Source organism: Diorhabda sublineata, chromosome 3 (assembly GCF_026230105.1).
Source record: "Diorhabda sublineata isolate icDioSubl1.1 chromosome 3, icDioSubl1.1, whole genome shotgun sequence".
NCBI classification, from domain to species: Eukaryota; Metazoa; Arthropoda; class Insecta; order Coleoptera; family Chrysomelidae; genus Diorhabda; species Diorhabda sublineata.
This window is the reverse complement of record NC_079476.1, coordinates 34,812,220-34,832,921: the sequence shown is the minus strand read 5'-3', so window position 1 is coordinate 34,832,921 and position 20,702 is coordinate 34,812,220. Positions and strand designations below refer to the sequence as shown.

At 31.5% G+C, this 20,702-nt stretch overlaps 2 protein-coding genes across 3 annotated transcripts in view; one reads left to right on the top strand and one right to left on the bottom strand.

Annotated features, from left to right (window-relative positions):
- Nucleotides 1-95: 95 nt before the first annotated feature.
- On the bottom strand, nucleotides 96-5,385 carry LOC130441822 (transmembrane protein 11, mitochondrial). Of its 2 annotated transcripts, none has more exons than XM_056775624.1 (4): nucleotides 5,261-5,385; nucleotides 4,704-4,924; nucleotides 2,434-2,546; nucleotides 96-420 (listed from the first exon to the last, which is right to left on the bottom strand). In XM_056775624.1, exons 1-4 carry the CDS (start codon nucleotides 5,278-5,280, stop codon nucleotides 247-249), a joined length of 528 nt encoding a protein of 175 aa, XP_056631602.1. In that variant the 5' UTR covers nucleotides 5,281-5,385; the 3' UTR covers nucleotides 96-246. The 2 variants fall into 2 exon arrangements, with proteins under 2 accessions (XP_056631602.1, XP_056631603.1); XM_056775625.1 differs by having other exon boundaries at nucleotides 4,704-4,921.
- A 55-nt stretch (nucleotides 5,386-5,440) lies between these two features.
- The window catches only part of LOC130441818 (protein outspread), a 152,505-nt gene continuing 137,243 nt past the window's right edge, over nucleotides 5,441-20,702 (top strand). The window contains exons 1-2 of the mRNA XM_056775620.1: nucleotides 5,441-6,114; nucleotides 16,986-17,066. Of these exons, the coding sequence (XP_056631598.1) occupies nucleotides 6,007-6,114; nucleotides 16,986-17,066 (189 nt within the window). The 5' untranslated portion in view covers nucleotides 5,441-6,006. The remainder of the gene's footprint in view (nucleotides 6,115-16,985; nucleotides 17,067-20,702) is intronic.

Genomic DNA, 20,702 nt, shown 5'->3' with positions numbered 1-20,702 from the left:
CAGTCCTTGAAGTTGGTATTATCTTAATCTTGAGTCCCTAGTATTCAGATTTCAAAAATATCTACGAAGATAATGAAACCACATGTAGCAAACAATTCAACACAAAATTCATAACTTTATTAAAAATTCTGGAAATGCCAATCCAAGGCATCACTTTACAATGTCTATTTTTACCACAACACTTTATTTAAAAAAATAATAAAGCTATTTTGCTAAAGTGGTCCTTGATAATTTTCACTAACTAATCTATTTCATTGTACGATATAACCTATATATGCAAAGTGAAGCTGCTGCTAATGTAACTACAGAATGTAATATTTTACGTTTTGAGTCATCTTTCCTCACTAAAACTACTGGTGACGCAACTGTCAGAGCTCCCAGAATTGGTAATCTGGATAACTTTCCAATGTCTCTTTCAACCTAAAAGAAGGATTTAAATAACAGTAAGGTAACACACAATATTAATAATTGATAGGATTGACATCTATATATTAAAATTTTATTTTTGATTTTCAACTCCCATGAATCTCATTTGCAAACAATATTATCGCTAAAGATAGTAGACAAATCAAAATTGATTGTTTAGAAATAGAAATACAAAAAAAAGCAAAAGCTGTTTGTAACGCAAATAAAAATTTTTCCAAAAATGGTTATGTGCCAACTGCACAGACTCTGTTTAATTATACTTTCAAATTAAATCAAAGTAAAAAAATGAGATATTAATTTAATGAAATATTCCCCTAAGGGAAAATATGTACATGCATATCGTCCATATTTTTTGTATTTATTTCATGGCTCAAATGTTGAGGGGGTTGTCCAGTGATTTGAGCCTACTAACATCAGCTTCATTTTGAAGTTTCATAAAAATATCTCCAAAATTACTCCATAATCAAACTTCTTTCCCAGCCTTTGCAATACTAGCTCTCAATAATTTCTGTTGTTCAGTACTTAGATCTTCTCTAATGATTATTCTGCTGTTTTTAAGTAATAGGGCTTTTAGAGAGGTCCCTAAAGTTTTTTTTATTTTAGATCTCTAAATGTCCCACTGCCCTCCAGTAATTGGTAAATGATATTCTAAATTATATACAAACTTTGTGAATATATTGAGTATTAATAGTAATAACTTTATTTCAATGGGAAACTTTTCCCCTATTTTTGACCTAGTCAATATTTTTTTCTGTCCATATAGCAGGAAATGAGTTATTTCTTTTACATAGTATTTTTGTACGTACTTTCTTAATAGGTTTGTTTCATTCTTCCTGATTTGTTTCATTTTCAGTTATCACACAATCACAGTGGTTTTATTTTGATAGGACATACTGTTTATTCACCCATTTTCATGAAACATCTTACTTAACGAAAAACTGACAAAATATTTTTGTGTTTGAATAACATAATTGAAATATTCATCTTATTGATTTAAAATCATTCTGTTAAATGAATCAAGATAAGCAAATCTGAATTTTAATACCTTTATTTAAAAAAAAACTTTGATCAGACAAGAGGTTGAATAATCCACATAAAAATATGGAAATCTTAAATTCTACAAAAGCATTTTAATGGATTTTATGAATATTGTGTTGCCATCAATTAACTGGAAATGTAAAATGTTATGTTTTAACTTCTTGATTCCAGGTATACTTGGTGGGGGATAATATTTAAAAAAATTCTCATTTATATATTATTGATATTTATGAGTAAAATGATAGAGTGTAAAAGTCCTTTTTCCATTGTTTTGTCCCTGAAGTCCCTTTTTTTGAAAAAGTGTGCTAAAAGCACTGTGTTAAAAAATACTAAATTTCTTTGCTGATTATTATAAAATTTTACCAACACTGCCAGTTTACTTTTATTTTTATTATTACCCCATTTATATATAACATCCTTCAATATAAGTGTTTTGAATGCATAACTTCTTATCATTTAAAACATTTAAGACGACATCCCTGACTTTTTGAGTCCAAAAAGTAGAATGTTAGGTTTTTCATACGTTTTTCTATTGCATTGCTTTGGTTATCAATGGTCTCCTCGAATTCATTTATTTTTTCTTCAATTAGCTTCAACTTCCTATTAAACTTTTCTATAATTTCAGGATGTTTATAGTTGCGCGCAATTCATCGTCTCCCTTATTTCTTGTGACTGGCATTTTACACAATTTAGTCAAAAACTAATTTATATTATAAACTAATTGAATATGATCATTATGTAAACAGAATTTGCTAGAAATACATTTTAACAATGTAATTGGGCAGAAACAAAAATATTTGATCACATTTTTCACACTAAAATGGAACTTTTATACAAACAAGGTTAATCAACTGGACATTTTAAAAATATAACAGATAAGGTGACATTTACATCCCTATAAAACACATATGTATCAATGCATCATTGATAGTTTCTATAAAAAAGTCAAATTAAATATAATATATTTACCTGATATTTAACACAGTGATCAAACTGCCATGAAGCTGTATATAATCCTGTACACAAAGTAGAAATAATACTCAAGGGTGCTTGGGGAGCAAAACTCTCCGGCCAAGCGAAACCTAAAAAGTTTATAATTAAGAATTTTTAATAAAAATACCATGGCAATTCACAGATCATCTATGCCTTGACCCCCTGTAGTATTAGACATCCACTTTTAAAAATAAGCAGTGAAAAACTTTGAAAAAATAAAAATACACCCATTTCTTGAATTGTTCTGTCTGACCCTGCATGATTGTCACTGAAGGAACATGTCCTGGATCTTTGTGCCATTTTGATCGAAGTTCGTTTTAATAAATTGACGGTTTTTCATTTTCGATGGTACACTATGCTTGCAGCTCCTTCAAGCCGAAAATCAGTATAGTTCAAATATTTTCTGCAAGTCCTTAACTTTACGATTTTTTTTGTGAAGAAGCCATGGGTTTGTTATACTTAGTCCTATAAATGATAAAGCATTTGAACCTGCCACTTTTTACTACAAAACTGAATTTTGTAGCATCCCCTGATGCTATCAATAAAGTTTATATGAGTTTATATGTGGCGATTATACTCCCACAATATTGGACGATCTTTTGTTATGTATTGTTTGGTCTTCTTGTCATACCTGCTCACTATACTTTTGGCATTTTTTCAATAAAATTGGATGCTAGATTTTCTTCTTTTTTATCTTTCCAGTTACGATTACTACATCCACATCATTGACATCAGCAACATACTCAACAGAATAGTTGCTGTCTTTTTGGGAAATTACTTTTACTGTAAATAATTTGCAATTTAGAATGCTGTTTCGGCATATTGCACAAAGACTCAGTATACCATTTTGTGACAAGTATTCTAGCATACTTCTAAAGTAAATGTAAAAATATAATCAGTAATTTTGGTTGAGAGGTATTTCTCTTTGTGAAGTATAATATTTTTGGAGCTAGTTTCAGGTTCCATTTCATACTCAAATACAGAGACTCTACTGAAAACGTAAATCTTATAAAGTTTATACTGCGTGGTCAACAAACAAGTGCCATTTACATTATTTGTGTTGAATTAAGTAGATACATTAGATGTTACAGTTACAGTGACAAGATGAACTCGAATTAATATTTCAATTTTAGACGGTAGAGAATCGATTTGTGACAGAAATGTCTACAGAGGGTTAAAGACCTTGCCATATTAACAGAATGTAAAAAATTTTGTAATTATATGGTTTTGTCATTTTGTTTAGGTTCTAAGGAATAATGTAAAATTTTTATTTCTGTAACATAAATCTGGGGATGAAGTTGGACTAGTTGGTTGAGTGAACAATTCTTAGATGAGGAATGCTACTTAAAAATACAGTAGAGTCTGGAGCTAATAGTTTTTATTATGCATTTGGATAAGTGCAAATCTGAATAATTAAATAAACTGATCCGTTTTCATATGTACTTACTATTGCACAAAATATGTTGCTAAATTATTATAATTTTTGAAAGCCACAAAATCAAAATTTAAATTTAATCATAAAGAATAAGGTATGTACTATGTAGTTTACTTGCTTTAAAATATTTAGTAATCATCATTTGAAGTTGTTATTTATTTATATCATTGTTGTTAGTTCAGATAATAGTGAAATAGGGTAATTGGAGGTGAAGGTCAGCATAGGGCAAACATACGATTTGATTTGAAATTAGGAAGGAAATTAGTTTTCTTATTTGTTTTGCCATCACTACATATTACTGTGAAGGTACAGTCTATGAAGAATTTTTTGTTTTTTTTTTTGAATATGAGGTAAGTCTATTTTTCTTGATTTTTCTATAATTATTGCAAAATTTTAACTGGTTATTTTTGTTAGTATGAATTACCTTTTCAAAAATTTGAATATCTCACATCAAAAAAACAATTCAGTGTTTGAAAAGTTCATGCAACTGACTGTTTATGATGTTGCATCAATGGGGCAAATGAAAATTTGAGTGCCAAATTTTTGTCTTTTATTTAAGGTCCAGGGAGGGTAGCAGTTGGTACAAGAATTTACATCTAATTTTAATAATTTTAGAGTGAATGACATTAAAACAATTATCTCATAACCAGCAGCTGTAGATGTTTACCCTCACCTACCCTGAGTGTCAGTGAAATACAATTTATTATAAATACCTTCCAAATTTTTTTCCAATTTTGTAGTGCTTTTTATATTATTGTAATATCTAGTACTAACAAAAAATTCCAAAGAATAAACTATAAAGCATACATACCTGAAATAATGGAAGTAAAACCTGTAATAACTGCCATCTTATGTAAATAATTTCCAAAACTAATCCATCTAGCAGTTTCATCTCCTAATTGTGTAGGTTCTATTACAATTATGGAACAACAACTTTCCAAGGCTTTTTCTAACTCCATAGAAAAACATGCTGGAGAAAATTCATTATCATATACTTCTCTAATAACAGCAATATTAGTGGAATGCAAACTTCTAAAAATATGGAATATGTAGAATATTTACACGTTACCCAAAATTTTTTTATTACAATATATTTAGTTAAGCTGGATAATTAATTCAATATACATATCCACTCTATTCAAACGTTTCATGAAAAAAATTACATTGAATTTGTTTGACATTTATATTAAATCATTATGTTACTGCTTAGAAGTATAATTATATTTTCACTTCTCTTCAATTAGGCTTCAAATTGAAAAACATCTTTTTTGAAATGTCAAAATAATATTTACGTAAAAAATGAATAATAAATTATAATAATTGATAGTTCATCACAAATGAATTTTTTGTATATTTTTTGAATAATACCTGTCTCGTCCTGCTTCCATTTTAAAAAAAAAATATATACACAATTACATAATTCCTAATTCAATATAGACAATTCGTTTTTGTCTTATAACTACAAACTTCGAAAAGTACTATGACAATTGACATTGACATTTACTATGTCCTTCTTAGAGATGAGATTACACAGCCAACTATATCTTCAATTTATTAAATTATGTCAATGTATGTAATACTAATGTTGTGAAACGGATTTTTCATATTCATTTGTTCCAAATGAAAATAATAATTGGGTGCCTAAATCTAGAAAATACCTTCGTTTGCGAAATTTTTCAAAAATTTGGAAATATATATTTATTTATTGAGTAGTGGTTGTGAAGTGGTGTGAGTTATATACTTATTTAAATCATTATCTACCACTTACGTCTATAAAAATTACATATGTCAAATATTGGTGTCATATGTCAAAGAAAAGAAGACGAGTGATATCGTGACGTTTCTTACTACTTCTACAATATTTTTATTGTTGTATACATTTCATTTCAATTTGTCCGTCAGTTTAGAGTCGAGCGTAGAGTGTGTGTCTGCACGTAAATATCGTGTATTTAAAACTTTTTGTGCGTTTCAACTGGAATTGAAAAGAAAATAAATTGATGAGACTGTAATGAAGACAGTGGCAATGGCAAATATTTTTCTCTTCTATTTAAATTTTCGTGGTGTTTTTTGCGGCTAAAAGTAATCAGAGTTATTATTAGTGATATAAGTACAACATGTCGCAGTGTAAGAAGTTCGCTCCCAACATATTCCATAAGACGAAGTGCTCTAATTGTTTTAGACAGAAAGAGGAACATTCGGCCGAGGCTTTGGAATGCAACCGGGTGCGTTTTATATCCACATTTTTTGTAATGTTATCAAAACTATGCAGCGTTATTTAAAACCAAGTACCTAATCTTTTATCAAACGATAAAATAATAATATTTATTACAGTTGACATTTACTATACTTTTAGTTATTATTTTGACTATCATTTATGTATAAAATAATTGATAATTCATTATATTAATTAAAATATAACTGTTGAAATTTGTTTTTTAAAATCTAATTCAGGTTGATAGTATAGATGAAAACGTCTCAATTTCAAATTTGGTATGCGCTTGATAATAAATTTAAAATCCCAAAAAAAATAGTAACTTTGTTTAGATTTATATATTTCTGTTATACATATTTGTAGTTCCTACTCTCGATCTAACTATATGAACTTTATTACAATAACTATACAATTAGGAATAAATTTAATACAACCGATACATATTTTTAAATTAATATGCATGTGTACTTCTCTACCTGAGAAGCTTTAGATATTTTTTTACCAAACCCACACGATATTATCTACTTATTCATTCAACTGTGTGGAACTTCATATCTATCTAACAATCAAATAATGGGAATTTAATTGAACTACATACCTGTAGGTAAGTGGAGTAGAAGTATTTCTATGTAGAGTGTGGAGATACATTTATAGTTCATTAAAAACGTTTTTATTTATTACATTTTAATTGAGAAGACTTTATTTAGTTAAAAAAAGCAGCAATATATAGAATGTTATTTCGTAAAGGAAGTATATATAAATTTAAAAATGTAATCCATCATCAGTTATGCTCCTGTCAAAAATAGAAATGAATGCCTTACGAATCAGATAAAACTACACCTCAAACTATAAGCCTAGAAAGCATAACAAAAAGATTAATAAACCTGACTATTATCATTCTAATTACAAATTAAAAGTATAGACCTTTTTTATTTATTCAATTTTTTTTCATATGATAATTTCCTGGAAGTCGAGTCCAATAAGGCAATATTTCTAGGTCTAGGTGAAATGGTCTGAATAAATTCATAAAGATTCAAAAAATACCACAAAAGTAAGAGTACCAGCTGCAGACACTCAAGTGAGGATATTTCTGAAAAAAATAATTTGAATTAAAAAAAACATACGAAGAATACGAGGTTGACCTGACCCAACAAAGAAAACACAAATTTTGGAAAAAAATAGATTCATTTTTCAACGTAATCTCCTTTTAGCTCCATACACTTTTCCCAGCGATGTTCAATAATTTCGATACCCTTTTTATAATAAAAATCGTCAAGCTCCTTCAAATAGCCATTAACTCCCGACATCACCACTTCATTGTTGGAAAATCTTTGACCATCGACCATTTTTTCAAGTCTGGGAACAGAAAATAATTCGAGGCGGCTAAATCTAGCGAATAGGGTTCATGAGGTAGCAAGTAAAACTTTAATTCATTAATTTCGGTCATTGCAATAACGGATGTGTGAACTGGTGCATTGCCTTGATGAAACAACACTTTCTTCTTAGCCAAATGCGGCTGTTTTTGCTTGATTTGTCCCCTCAAACGTTGTAATAAGTTCGTATAATGTTCGCTGTTGATAGTTTTTCCTTTTTTGAAGATTTCAGTTAATATGCGATGTACCACACTTTTTGAAAAGACTACTATGTTTGCTAGCTCGCGCACTTTCAGTCGAGGATCATCCAGTCCCGCTTTGTTGATTTTCTTTAACATTTCTGCATTCGTCACCTCATTTGGTCAACAACTACGATGATGGTCACATCGGGTCGTACGGCCTCGATTAAACTCTGCTACCCCCAATATTTTACTGTTGATAACAGTCTCACTTAGAGTAGAATCTAGTTCAGCTTCTATAATGGTTGGGTTAAGGCCTTTCAAATAAAAGTACTGTATCACATAACGATGACTAATTTTTTGATGTTTACAAATTCACTGAAAACGTTCACTTTGATGGTTGCCAAACAAATACTAAAAACGTGGCTTTTTCAAACTTGAAACATATGCTGTATAAAATGGTGTACTCTCTAATTCAGTGGTATTTTTCAAGCAACTGCCGCCATCTCTACGTCAGGCCAGGTACTTCTGGGACCATCCTGGTATCTTCCATTTTCAATGCAGGAATTATAGATAGTTATAAGTAGTACTAAGTAAACTGATATAATTAGAAGACCTCAAGATTTTTATTTCTTTGTATATGCATTATACTAAACAAGTTAGACATCGCCGAGTACCAGTGGCAGACAATCTGTTAATACTGCTAAACTAATAACGACATTGTTATTAGTTAGTCATTATTAGTATCTGAAAAGTGTAGATTTTATGTAGGTAATAGAGTAAAAATAATTTCTCAAAAACCTTTAGTTAAATTCTGGCTAATACGCTGGGGTAAATTTGGATTGCGACATAAAATCTTGAAACCATCTACCTTCGATCTTGTAATTTGTTGCATCAAGATCGATTTTCAACTCAGCTCAACTTATGATGAAACTTCCTCTTTGCCATACATTCAATCCATCAACAATTTTTTCCTCTTGTTCTGGAGGAAACATTGTGAGAGATTCAATTTTTTCCATTCACGATATTTTCCATGAAATATCTCCTAAAGGGTAATGTGAAATTGAAAAAAACTGTTGGTTTTTTTTCTTACTTTTATTTGTATCTACTTTGTGACACAACATGTTCTTTGTTGTACCTATAGCTGACATAAAATCTTAACCACTGATACAAATCGAAAATATGTGTACCCAAAGTCGATACACCCTTCATTTTGAAAAAATAAACAAAGTAACTTTGATTTCAAGCCCCGCAGTTTAATGGTTGGTTATTACCCTAAATTCAAAAAATATGAAGTATATAATATATAATCTCATTTTGAATTTTAAGAGTCTGTATTTAAGTATACTTACCTTAGCAAAATTTTATTAGAATTCACAGAAATATCACGATTTACCTGACATCAACACCAACATATCTTGTTTACTCCACTAAATGGCACAAAGTGAGTTGTTTAACGCGGTAAATACATGAAAGAGATCATATTTTTCATTTACCTATTTTTACATAGATGGAGACAATGATAGTTTCCTTAATTTTGAGGATCAAACTAAAAACTGCCAATATCTTCCAATATCAATTGCAGATTATAAAAACTTACACAAAAACTTTTGCGGGCAATTTTGTTTGATCTACCATAGGCGTAGATACCTCATTTTATAAATTTATTATTTTTATGAATATGTTTATCCTATGCGAGAAAGTATTCGTTAAAAAGTAATCAAATCCTTATAAATTGAACGGCATTATACGCCGTTATTTAGATAGATGCACTTAATTGTAGTCCTACTTGGAATTTATAAAAAATAATCGTTATTATACATCATTAACTTGCTACAACTAAATATCAAATTATAAAACGTAAATAGACAAGTAAAATGTACCTACCTATAAAGGCGTTTGGTTCAAACAAGATACCAGACGTGAACTGACCCCTTTTTGTACCCCATACTGGAAAACGAAATTTCAAAGCAAAAACCATAAAGGAAAATAAATTCTCTGCGAATAAATAAAAAAAACACTTCAAAACCAAAGTATTTTTATAAATAATAATGGTAGTAAGAATTGTCTGAACTAGAGTCATCATTTGATTGAATTATGAAGGGTTGTAAAGAGGGTGATTTCACATACTCATCTTCTTCTTTGATAACATGTTCAACACAGTTTTTCCAAAGCTCTTGGCGGTCTGCTGCTAGAACTTTCTTTAGGAGTTCTACAACCTCTTTACTCAGTTCTGGGGACTGATTACTTTTTCGTAATTCTGATTTTACGTTCGCCCACATTAACTCTATAGGGTGAAATATGCAATAGTAAGAAGGGAGTCTGAGAATAGTATGACTCTGTTATTTCCATTTCCATATGATAAAATTTGAGCTTTGTTGCTAAGTACTATTACTTGGTATCTTGAGGAGTTGCATTCTGGATAATCTGTTACCTTTTGCTGCTAATGTGGCAACCCTGTTCTCCGTATATAAACTATGAATTCTCTTGTATAAAATCTTGAGTAGCTTTGACAACTGATTTCAGTTTTTCTTTAAATGTTTTTCGGTTCTGTGAATGATCCACGGCAACCCCTTTCATGACTACTCGATAAATGAAAAATTTATTCACTCTAGTTAATTCAGCAATTTTTGTTATGATTGCATTATCAGATTGCTGAATATTTTCCTTTTTTAAATATTCGTATATATTTGAAATAACTTGCTGTGTTTGTATATCTAAATCTTTATTATTAAATTCATACCTATCTTTATTCTCACTACACTGTGCAATTTCATTGTCTTCATTCGCCCATGGTCTAAAGAACGCCATATTTCTATTTATTTAATGAAATTTGTGAATTAAATAAATCCCACCAAACGAAGCCACTGTCTCTGCCAAGAATATTTAGAAGAACTTGTATACATACAGCTTCGGCCACTAAAAATGCATTTATGTTTACATTTCGATGTTTTCATTGGTAAACAGTGGTGATGATGAGTCCACGTGGACTGACGGTTTGTTAGATGTTTACCGATTTTATACTGGGAGTAAATATTGTCTTGATTAATTTACCTTAGTATGTGTATGAGTATAGTTAACCTCAATTTTTTGTGTTTATTATTGTTACTAATGATGTTGATCCACCAGCAATGTTTGGAACATATCTTCGGGGAGAGCAGCAAGTTCCACAGTAGATATAAATGTAATGAATAAAATTTTGTAGATAATTATCTCCAAGCGGAGATTTGTAGAACTAACTTCTTTTGTTAGTATTCTAAAGAAAACGCGGGCAGTTCTGTGTACTTAACTTTTGACATTGTATACTATTCCTTTGAAGAGGCGGTATTTTCACTCTTATTAATGTTATGTAAATAAGTAATATCTCACTTTACATTAACACCAAGGGCGTATCCAGGGTCTTGACAAGGGGGGTACATTAGTATTAGGACGAGTCGTCCCCCAAAGACATGGAATTTTAAGCCTTTTACCCACAAAGTATATGACCTCCTGCATCCGCGCTTGATTAACACCAATATGTTAATAATTGTATAAGCTACGAATTCGATACGTATTATCTCATATGAAGAGATTTGTCCACCATATCCATATTTTAAGCTTATAGGATGTTGCCTTTCAAGTCTTCTGCTGTGATATCAGATTATATGGTTTGAATGTCATGGGTTTTGCTAAGATTTTACGGAGATTTGTCTAATGAAATTGAACAAAATAGTATTAGTTATTTTTTCCACAGCACATCTTCCCCTGTTAACAATAAATCTTTCTCCTAGACATTACGAGCGCCCACTTGTGTAAAACAATAAGACGTTAATCCTTTAAGAAAATGATAATGTTATATCTATACGTACCTACACGTGCATGTATGTAATTGCTCTGTCTTCATGTTGGTAGGCCCTTCCCATTTACGTGGTAGGTATACCTATCAGTTTTTACAAATCAGAAACAAAAAGAAGATAGATAAAGATATATTCGATCGCACAGGTGTTCAATTTATGGTATAAATTTAAATGATAATGACAATTCTCATGGAAGGTTGCATCAAATAGGTGTGCCGTTTAGGAATTTTGCAATTCGAAAACTATTAATTATCCCAATTCCTATAATGCAACTTGTCATTAAAATGTTAATTATGGAATTGAGAATTATTTAGGTTGATGTTGAGTTTTATTTCAATCTTTATTTCTAGGATGCTTAGGTATTCATTATAATCGTGACTGAGAGAAGCTGATCAGTATATTGCACAATGCTGCACTACATTAGCGTGCTCACTAAAATGACATACAAAATTAAAGATACATTATCCTAAAATCAAACGCCGAATTGATAAAATTTTATATTGCCAATTGTACTGTGTTGGGATTTATGGAACAGTTGGTGTAGTGGTACTGTAAATAGTTTGTTCAGTTTGACAAAAAATCTAAATAGACCTCTTCGATTTTGTGCACCCGTTTTCAATCGATAGAAATCGTCTTTAGGTGATACTGAAAATACATTTAAAACAATAATTGAGCAAATATTTCCGTTTATTTATACGGGGAAAGAAACAAAAGTTCTACCAAAGCTAACACAATAGTACGTAACGTACATAAACACAAATGAAATATTTTTTTATAGAACGGTTCATAATGACAATAGTGATAATGGGTATAAAATGTCGAGAAACGTCAAACCGTCAATACCAATCTTTATTTTAAAACATGACATTACTTATTAAGTCGTGTAACTTACATACAGATGGTGCTGGTATTGTCAAAAAAGTAACAGCCATTTAAGTGAAGCCACTTTTGTTGTGTGTTGATTTATCATTGCTTCTTGATGAAAAAAAAATACTGTACAAGCTCAGCATTAGCTTCAAAAGTGTTATCCGGACCCTGCTCCATCCGAAAGAACAATTTGTTATTGGTTTACTGAATTTAAACGTTCATCGATGATGGTGAACATTCTGGTCGTCCAATTGAGGCGATTACTCCAGAAAACATAAAAGAAGTCCACAAATTGGTTATATCTAATCGTAATTGAAATTGGATGAGATAGCTGAAGCCGTAAAAATATCAGAAGGCAGCGTGTTTACAATTATGCATGAACATTTGACCATGAGAAATCTTTTTTCGAAGTGGGTGCCGCGTTTTCTCACAGACGATCAAAAACAACAACCTGTTGATGATTCAAAGCAGTGTTTGGCTATGTTTACACATAATAAATCAGTTTTTTGCATCAATATGTGACAATGGATGAAACGTGGATCCATCAATTCAATGCGGAATCTAAAACGACCATCACCTGAATGGACTGCAGCCGGTGAACCACGTCCGAAGCATCCAAAGGCACAACAGTCAGCTGGGATTATGTCTTTAGTATTTTGGGATGCGAATGGAATATTGTTCATCGACTATCTCCAAAATAGAGAGACAATCAATAGCGAATACTACATAGAGTTGGTAGATGCAAAAATCAAGGAAAAACGGCCTCATATGTCGAAGTATAAGTCACTGTTTTACCAAGACAATGCACCGATTCACAAATCGATAGCAACTATGGTTAAATTGAACGAATTCCTTCGAATTGCTTCCTCATCCACCATATAGTCCAAATCTGGCACCAGTGACTACTGGTTTCGAAAAGTTAAAGAAGCGTCGAAATGATTGTATCGATTTTTGGATAAAAATGTGTTTTTCTTAGTTAGTGATACGGCTGATTTCACTTTTCAATTCATTGAATTTATTATTTATCGAAAATAATACCCCAACGCGATTTTTGTCTAAAACTTCGAAATTGATTTTGCTCATATAGATAATACAAAGTTACAATAAAGATGTACCTCATTTTAGTTAAAATACTCGAAATTTATTAAAAAATTTCAAATTAATTCCTTATTATGTGATGTGTCATTATGGTTGTTATGTATAAGATTTGATCTTTTACTAAAAACTGAATCAAAGTGCGGTAACACGTGATATCCTCCACGAGGGACTCTACATATGGTAGAAATGTGTAAAGTTCCTCATGACTCGCCCTGTATTATTGTTTTAGTTCAGATGAATCAACATGTAAATTAAACTAAATATTCATTGTATGGTACCAAAGGAATGTCTAAAACCAAACTGGGCCAAATTGTGATCAAATTATATGTTCACAGACCGTTTTGGGTTGGGTTTCCTAATTTTCTTATTTCAACAAACATACCAACATTTTATTATCGTCGCTGTTAACATTCCACTATAATAATATTCTTTAAAAAAATACAATGCTTCAAATATTTCCTTACAATAAAACGTATTTTAATGAATATTTGGCGGATGCTCTAAATGGACCAAATAGATCGTTCTTACGCAGTTTATTTATAAAATTTATGAATAATGCATTATGCGTTAAAGGCATAAAAACTTTTTAGGCTTTGAAATTTGACCCATTTTCGTAATAATATCGTTGGTATTCAAATATTTTTGACATCTGTAACCTTTATGTTAACTAACATCTGTGATTAGTTTCGTTAATATTGATCAAGATTAAAATTGCAATAATGCCATGGGAAACAGGAATCCAAAAAATTATACTTTCATAATTAAAATAATAATAATCTAAACTAATAAGATATTTTTTATTAACACACTACAGACGGGTAGCGAATTAGTCCAAACTGAAATGCATATCTGGCGAAATTTGCGAAAAATTGCAAGTTTAAAATGTATAATCATAAAAATAATTTCTAACTAATAAAATTTTTTCACGATGTGATATTTAAGAAAACAGAAAGTTATCGTCTTCAGGGACTGAAGGTAAACTAAAATCTAATCATGTTTTATACTAAATTTCCCCACCAATAAACCATCTCCCACGAAAATTAATTCTAGCGGGAAAAACTCCTAGGCGGAATCTACAATCACATCAATCCTTGACTATCGAGTTCCTATTTACGCTACTCTTACCTCTAGCAATTTCAATACATGTATCCAACATTTATTATTGGATACATTTTTTAACAATTTAACATTATTAATATTTATGTCATGATTGACTGGCAATACCTGATTTTCCGATCCGTTCATATTTCAAATGAGCTATGTGCTCTTTAAACCGGACAATAACGAATCTCTCAGTCTGCCCAATATTCTTTCGGTCACCCACTTTTCCAAATTTGGTATTGTATCCTTAGGATTTCCCAACAATTGTTTTAATGTATTGTTGGATTTATAAACCAATTTAAAATCTATTTTGTTAAATATTCCTCCCAATCCTTTTGTATAAAGAGGATCGAAAGGTGTGAGAGTAAATTTTCTTCCTCATATGTCGAAGCATGTCACCAAGACAATGCACCGATTCACAAGTCAATGGCAACTATGGTTAAAATGAACGAATTGCTTCCTCATCCACCGAATAGTACAGATCTAACCCCCGGTGAATACTGGCTAATCGCTGACCTTAAAAAAAGGCACGTCAGTAAGAAATTCGGCTGAAATAAAGAAGCAATTGCTGAAACTGGAGGCTATTTTGAGGCAAAAGACAAATCCTTCTACAAGCACGGCATCGAGAAGTTAGAGAAGCGTTGGATTGATTGTATTGCACTTGAAGGAGACCACATTGATGAATAAACTCGATTTTTGGCCAAAAAATGTTTTATGTGTTAGTCATACGACTTATTGAGTGATGTGTTAAGTCAAGTTTGAATAACAAACGGTTCAACCCATTTGCTGTCAATAAAATTTATTTAATATCCCATAGGCGTAGTTAAAACTTTGGAACAATGAAGCATATTTAAAAAATATATAAACGTATATCGAAATAATCAGAATAATATTGGACTATAATTTCTTGACTTTCCCTGGTATAGCGGTCGCTACGCCTCTGAAAATACTGTTCAATTGAGGTTATCGGCTGATTGAATCTGCATACAAATCAGCAAAATATTCCCCCGATGAGGCGCCAATATGATCATAAATTAACGGCTATCAATTTCGTCTAATAGATATCGATACACTTTGCAAAAATATACTATATGTATACTATATAAACATTAATGGTGAAACAATTATATATTCTAATAAAATTGATGTGTAATAATTAGTTTTCTCATATTTCTTGGTATAAATTGAATAATAACCGGCAGAAGAAATAACAGATGGCTGGGAACCACCGGCATGCGACACACCAAAAACCTCTTCAGAGGGACATCCAAGGGATTAGAACACAGCCTCATCTGATTAGAAACAAATCAGTAGAAGCCATGAAAATAGTAAGGGTTGGGAACGCGCGTTCAAGTGAGGCTTATAGTGCCACCCTCTTATCGAAAACAAAAGATAATAATTGATTCATTGTAAATAAAAATAATATTGGGAATTTAACATATTTATTTTATTTTCCTCGCTAGATCCCAAACTTCTTTATATTCAACATGTTAAATTAATAAAAAAATTTTTGGAGATTCAGAGAAGCTGGGGGGGGGGGTTGCAGTGAAGTAACTTTTTATCAAAATTGTCATGAGTCAAAGTTTGAGGTTTTTGGGTCTATGAAAAGAATGTTTATGCGAAACTCAAAGGAAGAACGTGTTAGATCAATATGTAATCCTGACTGTAAAATACGGCGGAACTCGATGATGGTTTGGGGATGTTTTGGAGGAAGAACGACTGGAGACCTGGTAAAAAATTGAAGGGATTTCAAAGAAAGATGGCTGTAAAAAATGTTATTATAATTTGTTCTCTAAAATGTATATTACAAAATGGATCGTATTGTTTTTATTTATTGGGTGTCATGCAAATAATAGGGTATGCAAAATTTTTGACCGATAGTGTGTATAGTGAATGTGAATGCATGAGGTTTTATCAGTGAAATATTAAGTCACATACTGCGAAAGTTACGTAGAATAAGATCGAAGAACTTGGTGATATTGAAGTCGTACAAGATCCAGCATTTATTCCGGACCTTGCACCGTCAGATTACTATTTATTTAGATCCAAGAAGAAACTATTACGTGGGGAAAATGTTGAAAATGCAGTGTGAGAATTTTTTTTTTTTTTCATTGAAGGCCAAAGAATGATTTTACCAACGACTTGGTAGGTTAGAACCATAGAATACGATGGGCTATACCTCGAATATTAAATCCGTATTTTTGTGTGATTATTTAATAAACAAAGTGAACATTTGTAACTTAAATTATTTATGAAACACATAGATTATTATTATTATTCTATCATAACAAACGATGTGCAAATTAATAATATGAAAAAGTAAAATATTCTCTTTGCAGTAACCTTTTATTTGAAAGTCATTCTTCTGTTAAATCGGCCTCGTACGTAAATGTTTGCAGGTAATAAAACGATGTCTTTACGTTGCAGGCAAGTCGTTCCATAGCCCGCAGCGGGTACCTGTTTGTTGCACCAGATTGGGATTTCTCGGTACCACTTAACAGAACGAAGGTGAGTTTTTTCTTTAGATTTTCCCAAATTTATTCACGATCAAATAAAAAGTGTTTTAATTATACTGTCGAACATAAAATTATAAGCAACGCGCTATTTTCGACATGTAATTTTATTTTGAACAAAGTGGTAATGAAATTGAACTTTGAATTTTTGTTTAAACATATCGAAACATTCGTTTGTTATTTATTCTATTACATAACTTTTTTCATATATATTTTTTTAAATTAGATATCATTGTAAAATTAGATAGTTATTAATGGATTTTATATTTGTGACCTTGGCATCACTGACTGTTTCTCACTGTCATTAACATTGCCAGTAGACATTTGACTTTGTTGCTTATAACATCAACTACAACATGTTATCATTTGACTGCCATTGCGATTAGACTTGTTTTTATAGGGGCTTCCATAATCTATAATAACCAATTGAATTGAACCACGAGACTTTTGTGCAATAATTAACATGCGTTTATTAGTTTTTCCTGTATGTTTGTAACTGATATTTCAACGGTTACCCAAAACAACTGTTAGTTCAAACAATTAACGACAAGTAAGTTTTAGAAAAAGAAGAGAATGGACTCTACTTGTGGCTTGTCATTTAGACTATCAACAGCTGATAAACGTCAAACTGATGGCCGTAGGGTAAACAATTGATTTTCTCGTATATACCTGAGCTAGTTTTTCTTGGTTTTCCCGATGTTTTGTATTGTTTTTCTGTTTCATGGTGTTAAAAGGACTCCAAAGATCTGTTTCAGTGAAATCAAAATGGCTGAAACTGCGTATTTTTGCAGTTTTTTAAGTCAATCTACAAGTAAGCTTTCGAGTAATTTACATAATTTGGAACACTTGTATTTATTTTGTGTTCGAATTGCAAGAGTTTTTCAGACATTTCGAAAACGTCAAAAAGCTGCATTGTCATTAATTACCTGGTGATACTAGATACTAAATGGTGAACTGCTAACATATCCAATTGTATCTATAATATACTACCCGCGGGAAACTATTTAATTTTACATAAGTTTGTAATTATGGACTAAATAATAAGCGTACCAATTTCTCGTCGATCATTAGATCTTATCTTTTATAATTCCTTAACAAAATATGAATTTACTACCTCCGAAAGTAAAAGTAGCATAACCTAAGTTTAATGTAACCAACGACCAATTTTAAATCTACGACCCTATAGTCTGGTATCAGCTCTAGAAACTGGATTTTCAGAAATCATGACCAAGACGGTAACACACCTTTGATTCGTGTTGAAAATATGATGAGGCAGAGTGACAGGGTGCACCACCGTCCACACTCACGTTTACTCGTGTAGACTCGTGGAAAGTGTAGATAGGGCATTGGAATCTACCTCACTATTGTAATAAAAATTTTAGCATGTTTTCTTGTGAGATTATACATAATTTTGTCAACCTCCGAAAAGTCATTCTTCTATAGAACTATCCTCGTAGTTAGCCCAAAAATGCTCACAGCCTTAATTTTCCTTTCCATATACTCAGTGTCACATATAAGATAAAAAATGGTTTTTAGAGGTGTAATTGTGGAAAGAAAAACAAATTATTAGTGACTAATGTGTTTTTATGTTTTCGAAGAAGGTATTATTTAAATCAATTGGATTGTTGATTTAGAAGCAAATAGATGTTGAAGAAAATAATTATACATACTTTTATGTTTTCGAAGCAAGATGGTTGGACTTCTATAAACACAAGAGGCTGATTTGTCTGAACAAATTGACGCTTAACAAGTTTCTTATCTGGTACATCTGTACGAAATACGAAGATGGTCCCAGAAGTACCTGGTCCAACAAAGAAAACACAAAAAATTTGAAAGAAAACATTCACTTTTCCCAGTTCAATAAGTTTGTTACCCTTTTTATAACAAAAATCGTCAAGCACCTTCAAATAGCCATTAACTGCCGACATCATCTCTTCATTGTTGGAAAATCTTTGACCATCGAGCATTTTTTCAAGTCTGGTAACGGAAAATAATTCGAGGAGGCTAAATCTAGCGAATAGGATGCATGCAATTCAAATTTTAATTCATTAATTTCGGCCATTGCAATAAAGGATGTGTGAGCTGGTGCATTGTCTTTATAAAACAACACTTTTTTCTTATCCAAATGCGTCTATTTTTGTTTGATTTCTTCGCTCAAACGTTGCAATAAGTTCGCAAAATACTCGCCGATAATAGTTTTTTCTTTTTCAAGATAGTCAATGAAAATTATCCCGCCGCATCAAAAAAACAGACACCATGACCTTATGTGCAGTTGGAACCTTCTTTGGAGCCGAATTTCCCTTTGCCGTCCGTTGTTTTTAATGATTTTTTGTTTCGGGTTTGAAGTAATGGACCCACGTTTCATCCATAGTTATCAAACGGCACATTTTTTGAAATGTCTCTATGTCTGCTATCTCGTGCACTCTCAGTTCATCCAGTACTGCTTTGCGGATTATCATAACATTTCTGGAGTCGTCACTTCATTTGGTCAACCACTGGTCTTCGCAGATCGCACGGCCTCGTTTAAACTCTGCTACCCAATATTTTACTATTGACAAAGAAGGAGCATTCACACTTAGAGTAGAATCTAGTTCAGATTTTATATTGGTTCGGCTAAGGCCTTTCAAATAAAAGTATTGTATCATACAACAATGTCCAATTTTTTCCATGTTTACAAATTCAATGAAAACGTTCACTATTAATGGCTGCAAACAAATACTAAACAACGTGGTGACTTCAAACTTATTCTGTATAGATTGTGTTCTTTCTAATACTGTGATATTTTTCAAGCAACTACCGCTATCTCTAGGCTAGGCCGCGTACTTCTGGGACCATCCTCGTACCACTAATTGTTTTTTCATATTTTCAAAACGTATATCTGTTATAAATTATCAACTTCTTTCTACGCGCAATCAACATAAATTACATAATGCACACACCAACAATGTCTTCAACATAACTTGCAAAGTGGAGGAAGTTCTTAATTAGTCTTCTTTCTTGGCAACTCGTGTTACCCGCAAGTTTTTGAGAAAGGCCCATTGTGCTATACTACTCTTTGTTAATTGCCCAATTAGGAAAAGTAACCAATACTCAATCTTGCATTATGGGTCTCCAGACAACAGCAGCAGAATTTGACTGATTTGACCCATTGATTTTTTTTGTTATTGTTCCCACACATCACTGGTTCAATAACAGAAGAAACTGTTTTTTCGTCGAGTGCCTCGAAAATTCTGTTCAATCAGATGAAAAATATGTATCGATCTTCATATAGAAAATATTAATACTAGTTCCCATCATGAATATTTTTCATTCATTTTTAGACCAGTAATATGAATAGTAGTACCCTGTATATTGTCAATTAGGCTGGTGACCATGTTGATAATTATGAAGGAGGTGCGTTCTACAAACCCGGTCGTCCGCTTGGTTTTGGTCTAAACACCAAACTAAAACTGGAAAAGCCGCATTAGGATTATAAACAAGTGGGTTACAAGGAAATATACCGTAACGAACTCGTGCGACTGATTATAGTAGAGTGGCTTATCGCAAAAATAAAATGATCGATACCGATACTACCGATAATATATAATTTGACTAATAAAACTATAAAAATATTGGATTATTTCAACTTACA